This window comes from Haliotis rufescens, unplaced genomic scaffold (assembly GCF_023055435.1).
Source record: "Haliotis rufescens isolate VD_foot unplaced genomic scaffold, xgHalRufe1.0.p SCAF_6, whole genome shotgun sequence".
Taxonomy (NCBI): Eukaryota; Metazoa; Mollusca; class Gastropoda; order Lepetellida; family Haliotidae; genus Haliotis; species Haliotis rufescens.
Genome location: NW_025964334.1, coordinates 55,287,634 through 55,306,026, shown reverse-complemented (window position 1 = coordinate 55,306,026; position 18,393 = coordinate 55,287,634). Strand labels below are relative to the sequence as shown.

The 18,393-nt window shown below is 37.6% G+C and overlaps 1 protein-coding gene across 5 annotated transcripts in view; it reads left to right on the top strand.

Annotated features, from left to right (window-relative positions):
* The window catches only part of LOC124125288 (cubilin-like), an 89,767-nt gene that overhangs the window by 67,235 nt on the left and 4,139 nt on the right, over positions 1 to 18,393 (top strand). For 4 of the 5 annotated variants that reach the window (XM_048385804.1, XM_048385805.1, XM_048385803.1 and 1 more), the window contains exons 10-17: positions 2,012 to 2,110; positions 8,312 to 8,545; positions 10,505 to 10,597; positions 12,116 to 12,307; positions 13,254 to 13,451; positions 13,784 to 13,981; positions 14,391 to 14,588; positions 14,837 to 16,813. In XM_048385804.1, coding sequence (XP_048241761.1) covers positions 2,012 to 2,110; positions 8,312 to 8,545; positions 10,505 to 10,597; positions 12,116 to 12,307; positions 13,254 to 13,451; positions 13,784 to 13,981; positions 14,391 to 14,588; positions 14,837 to 15,045 — 1,421 coding nt within the window. In that variant the 3' untranslated portion in view covers positions 15,046 to 16,813. The remainder of the gene's footprint in view (positions 1 to 2,011; positions 2,111 to 8,311; positions 8,546 to 10,504; positions 10,598 to 12,115; positions 12,308 to 13,253; positions 13,452 to 13,783; positions 13,982 to 14,390; positions 14,589 to 14,836; positions 16,814 to 18,393) is intronic. The other variant, XM_048385806.1, reaches the window with a different exon arrangement.

The following is an 18,393-nucleotide window of genomic DNA, read 5'->3' as shown; positions in this document are numbered from 1 at the left end:
GACATGTGCATGTAATCTGTCTGCGTGATACGTCTTTGTGATATGTGCATGTTATCTGTATATGTGATACGTCTGTGTGATACGGGCATATTATCTGTATGTGTGATACGTCTTTGTGATATGTGCATGTTATCTGTATGTGTGATACGTCTGTGTGATGCGGGTATATCAACTGTCCGTGTGTGTTATACGTCTGATTGATACGTGCATGTCATCTGTATGCGTGATATGCCTGATTGATACGTGCATGTCATATGTATGCTGGATATGCCTGAGTGATACGTGCATGTCATCTGTATGCGTGATACGTCTGAGTGATACGTGCATGTCATCTATATGCGTGTTATCCCGCGATATGCGAAGAGACGCACGGGCCACCGAGCCGTGGATGCCCGTGCCTAAAATAAAAACAGAAGATGAGATTGGGTTAAATGGCCGAGGGTGTGCAGGTACTAGTGGGCTACTAAGCTGCTAGTTGTGTATACTAAAATGCTACCGTTGCCATGGCCACTAGCGTCATCTGTATCTGTGATACGCCTGTGTGATGCGTGTATGACAACTGTGTGTGATACGTCTGAGTCATACTTGCATGTCATCTGTTTGCGTGATACGTCTGAGTGATACGTGCGTGTCATCTGTATATGTGATACGTTTGTCTGATACGTGCATGTGATACGTCTGTGTGATACGTGCATGTCATCTGTATATGTGATACGTCTGAGTGATACGTGCATGTCATCTGTATGCGTGATACGTCTGAGCGATACGTGCATGTGATAGTGTACGTCTGAATGATACGTGCATGTGATGAGTGTGAGTCATATGTGCGTGTCATCTGTATGCCTGATTCGTCTGTGTGATGCGTGCATATCATCTGTATGTGGGTTACGTCTGTGTGATACGTGCATGTTATCTGTATGTGTGATACGTCTGAGTGATACGTGCATGTCATCTGTATGCGCAATACGTCTGTGTGATATGTGCATGTTATCTTTATGTGTGATACGTCTGTGTGATATGTGCATGTTATCTTTCTGTGTGATACGTCTGATTGATACGTGCATTTCATCTGTATCCCTGATTCGTCTGTGTGATGCGTGATACTTGCATGTTATCTTTATGTGTGATACGTCTGTGTGATATGTGCATGTTATCTTTCTGTGTGATACGTCTGTGTGATATGTGCATGTTATCTGTATATGTGATACGCCTGATATACGGTCATGTGATCCGTGTGAGTTATACGTGCGTGTCATCTGCATGCGTGATACATGTACTGTGTGATGCGTGTATATCATCTGCATGCGTGACAGGTCTGTTTGATGCGTGCATGTGATTTGTCTGAGTAGTACGTGCATGTCACCTGTATGTGTGATACGTCTGTGTGATACGTGCATTTTATCTAAATGTGTGATACGTCTGTGTGGTACGTACATGTTATCTGTATATGTGATACATCTGCGTGGTACGTGCATGTTATCTGTTTGTGTGATGCGCCTGCGTGATGCGTGTATATCATCTGTGTGTGTGATACGTCTGAGTGATACGTGCATTTCATCTGTATGCGTGATACTTCTGAGTGATATGTGCATTTCATCTGTATGGGTGATACGTCTGAGTGATATGTGCATTTCATCTGTATGCGTGATACGTCTGAGTGATACGTGCATGTCATCTGTATTGGTGATACGTCTCTGATGCGTGCATATCATCTGTATGCGTGATACGTCTCTGACGCGTGCATGTCATCTGTATATGTGATGAGTCTGTGTGTTGCGTACATGTGATCCGTGTGGGATTCGTGGAAGCAATCCGTGCATGTGATCCGTCTGTATGATACATGCGTCTCTTTGATACGTCCAAGTGATCCTTCTGTGTGATACATCTATATGATCCTTAGTGTAAGAGTTTCGACTCTTTACCAATGCAACTTATGTTTACAAAGGCGTTCACACATACTGATCAACTCCATCAATTTTTAACGATGATTGTAACAACGTTTTTGTTTCAGATGCCTTTCTGGATAGATTCGTCATCAAGTTTAGAACTGATTACAGCGTCACCAGAAGAGGGTTTAAGATTCGATATTCTTTTGACAGCGACGCACACGGTATACTATGTTCTTGTCGTAATTGACATTATTGATTCGTAATAATCGTTTATCGTCTTTTCAGTTATCTATCACAATCAGTCAAATGTGTGTATTTACCATCTAAAAAGTTTGCCTATTTGAGGCGTTTTGTCTGTTCCTAATGACGGGTCTACAATTTGTAAAATTTGTGGTAGGGTGCCAAGAAAACAAATAGGCTTGCTTTGAAGGTACCAATCTAAAGACTAAAGTCCAATTTGAGTCTACTATAACTGAAGGAGTGACACTGAACCTAATGCTTCCGGTAAAGAAGAACAAACTCACCAGTACATTCTTAATGATTCGTGAGTGTGGGTTGTAAAAAACTAAATCCGACTCAACTCATGCATTAGATATATCTGAGTATGAATAGTCTACCAGCATTGCAGGGTTCAGCATTGATGTACTGTGTAGTCGGAAGTGAAAACAGTAAAGTTGTAAAGTCCTACACTGATAAGTAAACTTAATGATATCATAGAAATAAAAGATGAACTTGAATCTGTTGAAGGTTGTCAATACGACTGCCATTCGATTGGTTCCCGACCACAGGGTGTCATCCCTAATGTTTAGGGGTCCATTCATACAGTTTTCAAAGCTACTTTGCCCTTTACGTCAAATCAAATGTGTTTCGGTAGATAATCAAATCTGGTTATTCTCTTGATAAACACTTGTGTACGGCTCTAACATATATGACGATTACGAAAACGATGAAAGATAAACTATTTCATGTGTACCATTATAACTTCAACTATTGTCATCTTCTCCATTGGAAATGATCGTTCTTCTTTGATCTCCTACAATGAACAACTGTCGGTAATTTTGTGGGATTGGGGATTGTTGACATGGATAATGAAAGACGATGTTACGACATAAAATATATAAAAAAACCACGGTAAATTGTAATAACACTGCAGTAAAATGTAATACTGCGGTAAATTTCATAACTTCACTGCAGCAAATTGTAATAACAACTGGAGTAAATTGTTATAACCACTGTGGTAAATTGTAATAAAATATTATTCATTTGCAAATATACAAAGAAACATGCAGGAAGTTTGAAATGTGCGACTAAGCTGTTTTGAAATCAAATTCTGGACTTTCAAACGACTGAATTGATAAAGACTACTGTACATTAAAATTCTTAATATTTGTATTCACTCAAAACAGAATTCGAGTTCCAGTGTTTGCTCGACCTTAACATGATCGATTCAAACCTCCAGCATGTTTCAGGAAATAAAGAAAGCGATTTTGTTTCAATTCCTGTCATTCCCATTAAGAGGCAGGTGCGCCAAATTGTAACAAACTGCGGCAAATTGTAATACCAAGTGCGATAAATTGCAATAACATCTCTCAATCCTTCCGATTTTAAACAGAATTCGAGTTCCAATGTTTATTTGAACTTAACATGATCAATTCCAACCTCCAGCATGTTTAAGGAAATCAAAAGAATGTCAGAAAAAAGCATACACTTTCCGGAATACACGCAGGCGTCTGTGCAGAGTACTGCATATTCAAAAACTTATACAGTTGTACATTGACATATTCCAATTGGTCAAACCCATTTATCAGATACCCCAGTTCTTAGACAGTGGGGTAGAGATGGCTTTTACCTGATGTGGTAATGGGCAGTTCTGGTAGACTTAATAGACTTTAACGCCGTGATATAACTGAAATATTGTTAAAAGCGGCGTTAAACTCATGGATTCATTAATAAACGATATAATTAATATCAAATAGATAAAGTCGTTCGTTTGAAGTTAATGGGTAAAATAATTTAAAACATGTGTTTAAAGCAAAATGAACTTTGAACTATTAACATCCAAAGGAGAAATTGGATCAACAAGTCTTATGTTCTCATGAGGTGTCTGACAGATGGAGTATGATCGGGACTATTACGTTTTACCACTAGGATAACAAGCACTGGATACAATGGTAGTGATACAGGTTCAGTCATTCGGGGTAAAAATATGCCGCCCTTGTCTTGTCATTGTTCTTTAAGGATGTCTAGTCCCATGTAGACGTACAAATTCTAGCTTTTATATACCCTGATGACAGTTTTACTGTCGGATAAGGCTAAAGATCTGCAGATCTAAACGCCAGAGAATAATCAGGATTATCTACCGATTATCTACCGATCAAATGGGTGTAAAAGGCAATAGTGGTGACCATCAGTATGACCATGTTCTGCTCTAACGGATGGGAGTGTAAATGTCAAGATATTGACATGTCAGGTGCGTATATAAATAATAATAAAAATAGCACATGCATATATTTGGAAGTTTCTGGGAAAAAACATACACGTTGTATGGAAGTGGTACATTTTCTGATTTTGAAAAGTGTCCTTAATGTAATCCACAGCCACATAGTTAAATGATAAAGAATGTCATTATTTTATACGATTTTACAAGGATAAGGAATATTGCAAGAGTGTAGTTTTCGGTGCTCACCAATACATGCGTAGGACAAGTAGCAAATATAATGTTGACCGTGTTTCTTGTGTTTTCAGTAACATAAAATTCTATCAGATAATATCAGAAGACCTATGGATATGATGTTTGGTTAAGCAGAATGATTGCAACGTTCAGTTTCATTAAAACATCAATATGAAAAAAACTCACTCATTTATATAGCGAAAGGCTGCCGCTGTGCTAGTGCTTAAAGGTTAGAAATCAGCAGTTTGATTTAAACCTAAATATTATCCTGATATTATCCTGTTAACCTGAACATTATTTCTATAGTATCATTAAACATAGATAGTAGAAAAAACACTATTTCTACAGCGGAAGGCTGCCGCTGATCTAAAGGTTAGAAACTAGCAACATGATTAAACATAGATATTAAAAAAAGCACTATTTCTATAGCAGGAGGCCGCCGCTGTGCTAAAGGTTAGAAAATAGCAGTATCATTAAACATAGATATTAGAAAAGCACTATGTCTATGGCGGAAGGCTGCCGCTGTGCTCAAATAGCAGTACCATTTAGCTAATGTTAGGAAAGCACTATTTCTATAGCAGAAGGCATCATTTGTGATTGATACTTCAAGGAATATCCATAACCTATGCGTTTGCGACTTGCGCCGCAGGGAATTAAAGAACCGGTTCATTTTGCGACAAAAACAATATGGACTCATTTCTACATAATTTTTCGCAAATGATATACATCTATAGTATACAAGCGATTGACATTTTTGTCAGAGGCATATGATAGAATATCTTAATCGCAAGGAGGATTTCGAAAGGGTTACAACACCAAAGACAAAAACATTCATTATGCACTCTATAATACAGAGGTACATGTAAAAAAATAGCAACAGGCTCTACTTGGACTTTGTGGTTTTTACTAAGGCGATAGATTTAGTTAATAGAAATAAACTATGGTATGTAGAAGTTTCTTCCAAAATGATGAATGCCCTAAAATCAATTTATAGTTCATTTTGTGTTAAAGCATGTATCAGAGCTAACAACATATTGTAAGAACCTTTTGAAAGCCCACTGGGCCTTAGAGAAGGGTGCTTTCTAGGCCCACTTTTGTTCTCAATGTTTATATATGAACTTGCCGCTGAAATAGAATTATATGTTGATCTTGTGTTCAACTTCATCTATATATCATTCAATTATTTTTGCTTTTGTTTGCTGACGACGTGGCACGTGGTCCTGTGCACAGCGCACAAGTCACAAATCAGGTGAAGTTAAGCGGGGAGTAGTTGGATGGGTGACCACATTTCTCGGGCTTTGGTCCTGCCCCACACTGAAACACATAGTGTCTCCTTAGGCAAGTGACTTTGTTCGAAATGTGGGTACCCGGTAGGATGAGAAGGTAATGTTGCTGTGAACCTTCTAGCGCCTCACAGGCAGCCTGGGTTGTATACTCCCCAGGGAGCTGAGAATGAAAATCGAGTGCTCACTGATCCATTGACCGGGGTAATAATAGTGTAGCGCCATGAGTATCCTCTTGGTGAATGGAATCCGGCGCATTATAAATGCAATTATTATTATTATTATTATTATTATTATTATTATTATTATTATTATTATTATTATTATTATTATTTTCATTTTCATTTTCATTCACAATTATTGGTCTTCAGAAGCAGATTGATACTTTGGATAGTTATTGTTCTGACTACAATTTGGCTGTTAATTTAGATCAAACCAAAATACTTGTATTTAAGAATGGTGGCATTTCGTCATTTTGTTATGTCATAACACTCAAAAAGAATGTGTTACATTATATTCGTACATCAGAATAATATCTTCTAAATCTTTGTAATGGAAAAGGCATGTTGCAAATGCCACGTTGCAAACAAAAAGTTTATGTGTGGTGTATTCAGGATATTGTAAGCTATTCAAGCCCTACCATATGAGACATATTTCAAAACGTTGTAAAGAAATTGAGGTGATTCATTTATCGGCATGCAAGCGTTTCTTATGTGTAAAATTATCAACTCCAAGTCATATGGTAAGGGGAGAATTTGTCAGATATCCCTCATATATAATATGCTTACAAAGGGGCTGTAAAATACTGGTATCGAATTGTAAATGTTCCTGAAAAACGATATGTAAAAACATGTTGAAATATGTTATTGTTGTTATCTGCAAATAACGGACCAATCAACTGGGTATCTCAGATTAAGCACTTGCTCTGGTTTGGGCTATATTCATCAATCTGTCGGTAACGTTCTAACATTTCTTTCAGAATTAACATTTCGGCTAAAGTCTTCCTACGACCAAAACTGGCATGACGCCCTCCAAGACAGTTAAAAAACGTATAGTTCTTCTTTGTATAAGACGTCATTTGGTCTAGTGAGGTATCTTAATGTTATCAGTATCTCTAAGTTTAGAAACTGTCATGCAAAACTAAGATGTAGTTCCCATCAGTTAAGAAAAGAAACCGGACGACAATGCAAACAACCAAGATGTGAGAGAGTATGATTACTGTGTAACACATTGTATAAAGAAGATGAGTGCCATTTTATCCCTGTTTGTGAATATATATATATATCCATCAGGAACTGTTATATGTATATATATACCAGCAAAATTCTGTGTCAATCCTTCTATAAATAAAATATAATGTTATACCCTCATGTCCAGTAATAATGAAGATGTTTTGAAGAATCTTGCAATGTATATAGGTCTGCAACTAAGAAGAGCTGTGATCGAACAAAATAACACTGTCTCTCTGTTGTAACACTATGTGATATGGGCTGCTTATTAACATACATAATTATATATGGTATCACTAAAAGCTCGGGTTATTAAACAAATAATAATAGCATCGTACTTAAATGTTTATTGCAAAAGCGTGTTTATGTTATTACTTCGGTTTTCACAATTGTCATTACGAATGGTAAAAAAGTGGGCAATGTTAGCTTCAAGATTTGAGAGTATATTAGACATTATCTATGTAGATGAACAGAAAACAAAATTCTCCACCAGAAAATAGACATCTTGGCTTGACTATGATGTGTTCATCACGAGTACAGGATATTTCCCCTCTCGAACAATTTCCCCACACTGAATAAGAAAAATGATATAAAACAACAGAACATGCCTTTTTATTCCCTTAAACATGCTGTAGGTTGAAATTGATCATGTTAAGGTCGGACACACACTGTAACTCGAATTCTGTTTGAAATCGGAAGGATTAAGATATGTTATTACAATTTACCGCACTTGGTATTACAATTACAAACTGTTTGTTACAATTTGCCACAACAGGAATGACAAAAATTGAAACAAAATCGCTTTTTTTATTTCCTGAAAAATGCTGGAGGTTTGAATTGATCATGTTAAGTTCGAACAAACACTGGAACTCGAATTCTGTTTTCAGTAGATACAAATATTTAGAATTTAAAGCATAGTAGTCTTTATAAATTCATTTGTTTGAAAGTCCGGATTTTGATTTCGAAACAGCTTAGTGGCACATTTTAAACGTCATGCATGTTTCTTTGTATATTTGCAAATGAATAATATTTTATTACAATTTGCCGCTGTGTTTATTACAATTTCCCACAGTGGTTATTACAATTTGCTGCAGTATTTATTACAATTTAACGAGGTTAAAGTTATTACAATTTGCCACATTGTGTTTAACAATTTACGGCAGTATTACATTTTACCACTGTTTATTAAAATTTACGTCGTAACAGATGATTTACATACATTTAACCCCCATGTTGCAGACAACTGCACTTCCATCCACTTAAAGACATCTGGACAGATATTGGCGCCATGTTATTCCTGCGACTGCACCTACGACAACTGCACCAACACCATCAGAGGCAGTGGGAAGTTGCAATCACTAACCCTGGACTTCGTTTCTGTCAACTTCACGACCAGCTCCAACTGTGATCGCGGGTGGTTTACCATAGATGGCGGACCTAAAATATGCACTTCAGTCCCCTTCAAAACAACCTGTAAGCAGAATAAGGAAGCGGACTGTATGATTCTCTCTTTAGAGGTGACAGTTGTAATAAATCACTGCACCTGAAAATCTGACGAAATGGTTATTTAGATGCTAGTGGTTTAAACAATATTTTACTTTCAAAACGAAAAGTGGATTGTTCAAAAGGCAAACTGCTTATTCTGAGTAATCCCTTATGCAACACGTTCAGTACGCTCTGTGTATTGTTGCAGTGTGTTGTTACTGACAAATCATTTTATTATGTTCCCAAAGGGATAGTAGTTTCCCAATTACGGGTGCTCAAATAAAACAAATATGGCTGCAAATTATTTAGTGCTACATCATACATTGGGCGGTTCACCCAGACTTCACATTCCATTACTTTAATGGATAGCAATATGTCTTGAAGTTCCATTATTTTTAGAATGAATTCATATCATAAAGAGACCATTACCGCCACATGCTTCCGTACCGAAAAATATGATATGTTAGGAATACAATAATAAACTTTGTATTTCTAATATATGAAATTTACGATACGAAAAAACCCTCGGCTAATATTCTCAATAAGTGAGTGAGTGCGTGAGTTAAAATGCAACGCCACATAAGCAGTGTCTTGGCCATTTTAGTGACAAGAACAGTTATGTTGATAAATGCCACAAAGGACAGCAAAACATTCATTTTACAAATTCCGGGCCTAAGAACGAACCATTTCAAATATTTAAACATTCTACTCAACATACACATCAATATTACATTTTGAGCTTTTAAAATACAAGCACCAGCAACAAAAGCTAGGCCACCTTACAAAGGACGATGGTGATTTACATAACCTCAGCTACCTGCATATTCAGCGAATGTTTCGACCAACTTATTTGAGGCGAGGCGAGGCGAATTTGGGTTTAACGTCGCGTCCAAGATTATTGCACTTATATAGCGGCGTGCATGTACGTGTATGTGTTTGTGTGGCTGCTTGCACTAGTCCGGACTGATGCCGATTTATAGTGCTAGCTCACTGAGATACTATGCCGTAGTTTAACATGAATCCTCCACTCAGACACCGTATACCGACTCCGAGACGACAAGTCCTTGTTTTAGCCCCTTAATGCCGAGCGCCAGACAGGGTAACAACAGGTACCATCTTTTAACGTCTTTTGGTATGACGCGCCCGGGGATCGACCACTAGACCACGGAGCCGGTCCCAACCTATTTGAGACTTTAGATTTATTCGTTGGTTTTCGATCACTATTCTTCAGATGGTGTCTTTATTATGTAGAACAGTTGAAAGTTAATCACACCATGTGGCACGATCGAATATATGCATATTGTAAAGCATTTTCTTATATGCGTATTCTGACGCTAAAATGTTTTGTAAGCGTAAACTAATCATGGTCAGACTCAATTATTCTCAAATTCAATGTGTCTGATCAGTTGAATAATAGAGTACTGATATCAAAACGCTCCTTGTGGAAATAACATGTTGAACATATGTAACTAAAACTTGAAATAGATAATGAACCACAACTAGAAGTTAAATAAAACATTCATCCTGAGTGACCATTGAGGCCACTGCAATTGCTTTACAATGAATAATATTTTAAATTCATGTTCCATATGTTCTCAATAAGTTATGTTCATTGAAGTTGCTGTTCTCTTTCTTGCAAATAGATAATAGATTCTGTTTTCGAAGTTTTTGCCCAGTTTGAAAACTATAATCAATTCTATATATAAAGACATACTTTACTATTCTGGGTCATCTATAATGTCAGATGGAGCTGTTTCATCAGATGAATACTAAATATGCAAGCACTGATTTCAATTTAGATTTATAGCCGTTTATTTCTACACCGTTTTCTTCTTTTTTTCAAAGAAACGGGCCATATCCGACGATGATGTAATTTATTACTTTTGTGCCGACCTTTATCAAATTTGAGGTGCAAATAAGACTAAAACAAAGCGTATCTTGTTTCAGATGCATTTTTTGGCAGTACAGATATTGTGACTCATGGCGGAGGTCGGTCTGTTGACTCTTGTGGTGGCTTTGTTGTCGACTACGTTGTTGAAGGTAGAGTTTGTGTACTTCGTTTCAAATACATACTTTTTGTGGGAACTAAACATTAGATATCAAGCTAAGTAAAGGGGCATGATAAGGCGAGGAAGAATATGCTCAGTAGCAACAATATGTTATTCCAGAAATCTGTACATAAAAGAACAAAGTGTGAAACCAACCAACAATCAATAAATGGTATGCAATCAACAAATGTATTACAAAATTCACTAAGTTTACATATCAATACAAATTAATGCACAGTAATTGCAATGGCAGTAAACAATACGGTGGGAGTACAATATTTAGTGACAATAGATAATATGATGGCAGTGGTGATATCAAAATTCAGTGATAATAATAATATATAACAGACATTTCCATAACATTCTATCACCGTCCGCGGTACACCGGACCAGAAGTTTACACACCACACAAAAAACTCAAAAGAAACGTCCTGACGACTGATCCCTGTCCAAACACAATGTAATGAACGTCTATCGAATCTCAACAGGAACAATGTGATACAGTTTCAACCACCGTTCAACAACAAAATACACTGACAGTCTCTCTGATAATCAGGAAGCCTCCATCCCTGCTACCGCCAATGCAAGGAACATTGTTATTGAAATAGAAGCCTCCGTTACTGGCACTGCTAGTTTGCTTGATCATACTTTCTGTCAGGAGCTCTAAAAGGCTGCCTTAGCTCCAAGCATTGTCTTATTATTTCGCTGCGAAACTTGCCAAACATCATATCTGCAGGTGAATATCTATATCTACGAACAGTTATAGTAGTATGACAAATGCGAACGAAAGTAAATTATTGTTTAAGATAATTTCACTGTTTTTTTCATTTTGACTCTTTAATACTCTCGGGATGGGTTTACTCAAGCATATAATACAATGGCAAAACCGCATGCATAAAGATTGTAGGTCAGAAAGGCAACGTTAAGCTGCGTAAAACGGGTTTATCGTAAGGGTGTGAAAACACCATTTGGATTGCATTTATATTTAACTAGTTATTGCACATAAGGACTGTACCAACCCACCACCGAGGAATGGTGAAGCCTTCTGTATTGAATCCCTAACTAATACAGCGTTCATAAGTTGTGGCCTTGGAGCTTGTCCTGGTATGATATCATTTCTGTTATAATTGTGCTAAACCATCTCATTTTAAGCGATTGAATGTGTGTTGCATTTCAAGTGTGTTGTCTGTCTAACCAAATGTAGATGTGGTAGTGTTTAAACATTTGACTCTCAAACACTAAGACTCTCTCACTGCTGAAAATACGTGTCTTCGTCAACAATGAGGAAAGTGAATATTTTATTGGTTACCCACGTGCATCGCACAATTGCTTATCATACGTTGTCGAATGGGTTCATATCCCTGAATATTCTTAATGTATTACAAGAACGTAATGTTACACGTATAATTTAAATGCTTAGAAAAGTAATATTTATAATAACACAGTCGACAGTGGTACTAACAGGTCAGCGTTGGATCAAACTATTTTCATACATATGGTTTTGTTTCAGTTGATGGTGGGTTGACCCAGTGGAATCAGTGGTCAGGTCTAACGTGTACAAGAACGTGTGGAGTTTCCGAAAGTAGAACTGTAGTCAGAACCAGGTCCTGCACCAACCCAGCCCCTCAGAATGGCGGAAACAACTGTACCGGATCAACGTTTGAAGTCCAAAACAGGAATTGTGGATTTTCGGCGTGTCCAAGTAAGCCTGACATGTTTACAAAGTTTCCAACACAGCATGTTAATCTGTTTCATGATTTTCTATGCACTGTACCTGTGTCTCCATCGTTTGTGATGTTCTGCTTTGTTTTTAGTTAATACATCTTGTGATCAGCTCTGAGATATTCAAACAATAACAACCTGAAGTATTTCAGACTGCGCTTTGGAATTGTGGACCAGTGCTTTGCCCAAGAAATTATTTTACAACGATGTCTGCTGATTTACTAAACTGTATCATGATTACCAACTTACATTACCAAACCTGAACATAATAAAATATCGATTGATTAAAATATCACACGAATCGTCTTTTACCTATTTAAACAAATAGACTTACATGACAATTTCAAAAGATGATAATCTCTATGTATAAGACTGTCAGTACAAGTGTGGTAGTATATCTACGTGCTACCTTTATCTATTTAAGTATTTCGATCAACCGTGCAGGCATAAATAATCCATAAATATTTTAAATATTGTGTTGATACATTTTAAAAATGAAACTCAAGTCAGTCTTGAGAAATGAAGAAAACAGTCGTGTTATATGTTATGTCACTATTCGGCGAATGTATGGGTGGTTCATGTCTGCACCAACATTTCATGTAATTTCATTATGGCATAGATCATAATCTGAATGTAAATGTGTACTTTGTAGTTGATGTGTATTACGGGTCATGCTGTTCATTGTTGGCTGTTAATTTCAGCTGTAACAATAAATGTGGCGTAGAGCAGTTCTCACTAATTTACTAAGATCCATGTCAAATAGTTTTGTATCATTTGAAAATATATGTTTCGTTCCTCAGTTTCACTGTTGAAATACGTTTGATGTTTGAAATAAGATAATTATAAAGGAAATTCCCAAAACATACATCTACTCTCTAATCTACTCTCTGACAAAGGCCCCAAAACATTTTTACTCTTTTTCCCAGTTAACGGAGGCTTGACACAGTGGACTCAATGGACCGTTCCAAATTGTACACGAACCTGTGGTTCAGCTGCAACCCTCACTGCAACAAGAACAAGATCATGTACAAATCCTGTCCCTCAGTTCGGTGGTAGAGACTGCACAGGTCTAGGGAACGTGTTCGAAAACCAAGTCAGGAACTGTGGATTGACGGCCTGTCCAAGTAATTAAATTCTGCTTTATTTCAGATGAAAATAACAAACTATAACCATTGTCATATTTTCAGACAGAAATGATTTGCTATTGACATAATTGTTTAGTAAAAAATTAAAAGTTATCCCCATTTCATTCAATTAAACATATCAAGCCATATTTCATTTTGCAAATATTTCGTATTATTATGAAAATGGTTTTGCTGCTTTTATTTCAATAACTTTAATAGCGAAACAAATATGATTTTAGAAATATAATTTGGTTAATATTCATACAATGTGAAAACAATGACGCCTCTAGGAGGAACATTAAGTAACATGAGCCTTGGATCTTCGTAAACAGCGGATGGCGGATTATCACTGTGGACACAATGGAGCATCCCATCTTGCTCTGTCACCTGTGGAACGACAGCTTCCCGAGTTGTTACTCGAACCAGGAGCTGCACCAACCCTCCCCCTAGTGATGGGGGTAGAGACTGTATTGGTCTCGGAGCCACATTTGACAGCGAAACGAGAAACTGTGGTCTAAGCCCATGTCCAAGTAATTATAAATTTCCATTGTGGTCTTATTCCTGCATTGACAAGCGGTGCATGCTACGTAATACGTAAGGAAGTGTTTCCATTGCCATGTGTGTTCATTGTCACCACTCATGCACTCATTCTGTTCTGTGGGTGTGTAATGTAGACAATATTTTCCAGATAAGTGAGTAAATCTTCTGTTCAACACAAAATAAATATATTGTTATACTGTCAGATCGCTTTATAGCTGAGGTAAAAGCTACGAAGTTTTGAAAACTATTAGGTTCACAGATTTCCCAGTGTCACAATCGAAAACCTATTTGTTGAGATTTTTTTTCAGAAAATTGCTTTGTCAAGGAAATGTATCACCAATGTTTTACTTTGTTTCTAATATTTATCTAAACACAAACAACCTTCTCACTCACGTACAGTTAACGGAGGCTTGACACAGTGGGCTCAATGGAACGTTCCAAATTGTCCACAAACCTGTGGTTCGACTGCGACCCGCACTGTAACGAGAACACGATCATGTACAAATCCTGTCCCTCAGTTCGGTGGTACAGACTGCACAGGTCTAGGGACCTCGTTCGAGAACCAAGTCAGGAACTGTGGATTGTCGTCCTGCCCAAGTAATTAGCTTCTGTTGAAACACCATTCCATTAGAAAATAACAAATACAAAAACAATCAGTTTCAGTAAACATACCTGAACTTAAATAAAATGAATTTCTTTCCATGATTATGACATTTAATTGAAAAATAAGATATCTGAATATTGTAAATATACAAAAATAACGTATGCATCAGTGACCACTAGTGAAGAAATGCAGTATTAATGGTGTAAATCTAGTAAATAAGAAATGTGATGTCATTGTATAGCGGATGGTGGATTATCACTGTGGACACACTGGAACATCCCATCTTGTTCTGTCACCTGTGGAGTGACTGCTACCCGTGTTGTTACTCGAACCAGGAGCTGCACCAACCCTCCCCCTAGTGATGGGGGTAGAGACTGTACTGGTCTCGGAGCCATATTTGACAGCGAAACGAGAAACTGTGGTTTAAGCCCATGTCCAAGTAATTATTAACTTCCATTGTCTTTCTTATTCCTTACAAAGTTCTAAATGATGGATGTAGCTTACATGTGACAGATGACGAGTAGAAAATCACTGACATTAAAATGTGTGGCACACAGATAAAGATATGAACTTAGCTGTAAATACTGTTACTTAAAGTACCCTGCAATTCACGTTCACAAAGCTTTATGTGTACTATGTCTGTTGTTGCCATTAATATGTATGTGTATGTGTGTTGTAATGCAGATGTTCATTCTTTGGCGTGGAGGCGTTTTATGTAGACACATGACATCCTTGCCAAAGGGCATGGTGGTTTTGGTCATTGTATGATTTTCTGACACTAACACTCAATTTTAATTTGGTGCAGGTGAAGCACTTCCGTGAGATCTTAAAACAATATACTAGTATTTGCACACACTTTCTTTGTTTAACAATGAAAAAACTATAACTGTTACTGAAGCCATTTTGGACAAGGGTATGACTTACTTACAATATTCTATCATTTTACTACTCTCTCACTATATTGACCCGTGAAGATCCGGGATAGAATAGGTCTTCAGTAACCCTGCTTGCTGTAAAAGGCGACTATGCTTGTCGTAAGAGGCGACTATCGGGATCGGGTGGTCAGACTTGCTGACTTGGTTCATGCATGTCATCGTATCCCAATTACGTGGATCGATGCTCATGATATCAAACACTGGATTTGATAACTGTTCAAGTTTGCATTTGTTAGATGTATAACGTTTATGTAAAACTATTAATGTGTACCCCTTACCTATATAGCGTAGTAAGATGTACGCCCTAAAGTTTGACGGTGTGAATGGCTGAGCAAGAGATGGGAGTTTGCAATAAGAAAAGTGATGCTCACTGCATGCTGCGCAATTTTTTTCTAAGATACCAACGTAGGCAATCATAGTTGCATCCGATACTTTAGGTTTTCTTACTAACTTATTCAGCTTGCTTTCTTTTATTGCTATGTGATATCATTAATACTGCATCAATTTGGGTGGCATGCGATTGGTATCTACGCATTTACTATATCAAACATTTAGTATGATGCAATACAACATAACCTTTTGGATTGTATCACAAAGTCTTCTGTATTTATATGTCTGCACATAAACTAACATTCGATAGATTCATAGCTAGCTGTGTCAGGCATGTGTATAATGTGGTCTGTTCACAATCTTTGATATGCTATCTTTTGAACTATTCTGTACATGAGTGCTCTCAATCTTTGCTATGCTATTGTTTAAGTCATTTTATACATGAATGTACACAATCTTTGCTGTGCATTTATTTTAAATTATGCTGTGTTTGAATGTATGACACAATAGTAAGGTGCATCTCTAGCAGAAGGCACAAGAGACACGCCTTGCCACAAGATGAAAATTCAGCTGCAGAGATGTCAGTCCAAACAGCAATGATGGAGGGTAGCCATCTGAATACGGTGAATGTTATCTTAGATGCTCGTGGTTCTAGAACGTAAGTAGTGTGTTGTTGCTTTGACAATGAGAGTGGCATTATAACTTCCGGTCCAAGATATAGTCTTCGCCTTAATTGTAACGTTTCCCCTTGAGCTAAACAGAAAACAGATAAAAGATTCAAAATTAATTACATTTACATATATGCATATATACTTGTATATATATTGTTTGTTGTTTAACGCAGCACTTGATGACGGCGGTCTGTAAATAATCGAGTGTGGACCAGACAATCAAGTGATGGATATCATGAGCATCGATCCACGCAACGGGGATCGAGGACATGTATCAACCAAGTAAGCGAACCTGACCACCCGATCCCGTTAGTCGCCTTTTACGACAAGCATAGTCGCCTTTTACGGCATGCATGGCATGAATCAATCAAGTGCTCTTCATTCCGCTTGGGTAAGTAATGTTATTTAAGAAGTTTAAATAATTAAGGAAACCTATCCAACTTGATAATCAAGGGTAGGCTGATGTACTGCATCAACATTGGACAAGAAGCAGTCACTAGCTATTCACATGTAGCATCTCTCTGTAGTCATTCACCTTAACGTGAAGGTGAAAGTGTGTTTTTATGCTATTTCCATCAATATTCCAGCAGTATCACGACAGGGGACACCACAACTGGGCTTCACGCACATGGGAAATCGAGACCAGCCATAGGCTTAATGAGCTTGGCTACCTCACCGCCCCAAGCATCTTGGAATTCATGTAACATGTGAATTTTGGGTTAAAAAGCGACGAAACCCTTTCCATAAGCATACGCAATGTTTAATAAAAGCACAGTCCATTGTACGATTCGGCCTGTATCATTATCATGTGTGGTGTATACTACCTTATCCGTGGTTCCCGTAACAAGCACAGGCAAAGGCAAGGCAAGTGTTCGCCCTAACAAACACGGGAACATGTACAGGGCAAAATATTTTTGTCACTAATATGCCAACCTTGGAAATGTCCTCCTATACTATAAAACATTTTGAAAGGTTTACTAATCGTACTACTTGTCGCGGACCACCCGCTACCCCTTTCTTCACAGTGGTACGCGCCAGTGGGCGGACCTCATGCATAGTTATACGAGGTCACAATACAACTTATCCAGGTTTATTTTTTTAATTTCAGTTGGTTTCTTTATTTCTATTGTCACATTCTTGCTGTTCTAGGGCTTCCACATCCATCATTACACACAATGAAAACAATTGATATTGTTGGCGTTGGGATTTTGATTTGTTCGTTTATTACTTTCGAAGTTGCAGTTTGTACGATTTTAAGGGTAAGATACTTCGCACGTGGATCACGCTCATATATTTATGGATTTACATGCCAAGTTTTTTTTTATTGATTTGACAATACATACACACACACCCTACACACCTACACATACACAAATACCCTACACACACCTACACATATACACATACCCTACACACACCTGCACACAGACACAAACCCTACACATGCAAACACATACACACACACCCTACACACACCTAAGCATATAGACATACCCCATACACACCTACACATACACAAATACCCTACACACACCTACACATATACACATACCCTACACACACCTGCACACAGACACATACCCTACACATGCAAACACATACACACATACCCTACACACACCTACGCATATAGACATATCCCATACACACATACACATACACACATACCTTATACACACCTAACATATAGACATACACCATACACACATACACAAATGCCCTACACACACCTACACATACGCCCTTACCCTACACCCACCTGCAAAGACACACATACCCTACACACACCTACACATACACACATACCCTACATACACATACATACCCTACATACACACACATACCCTGCACACACCTACACA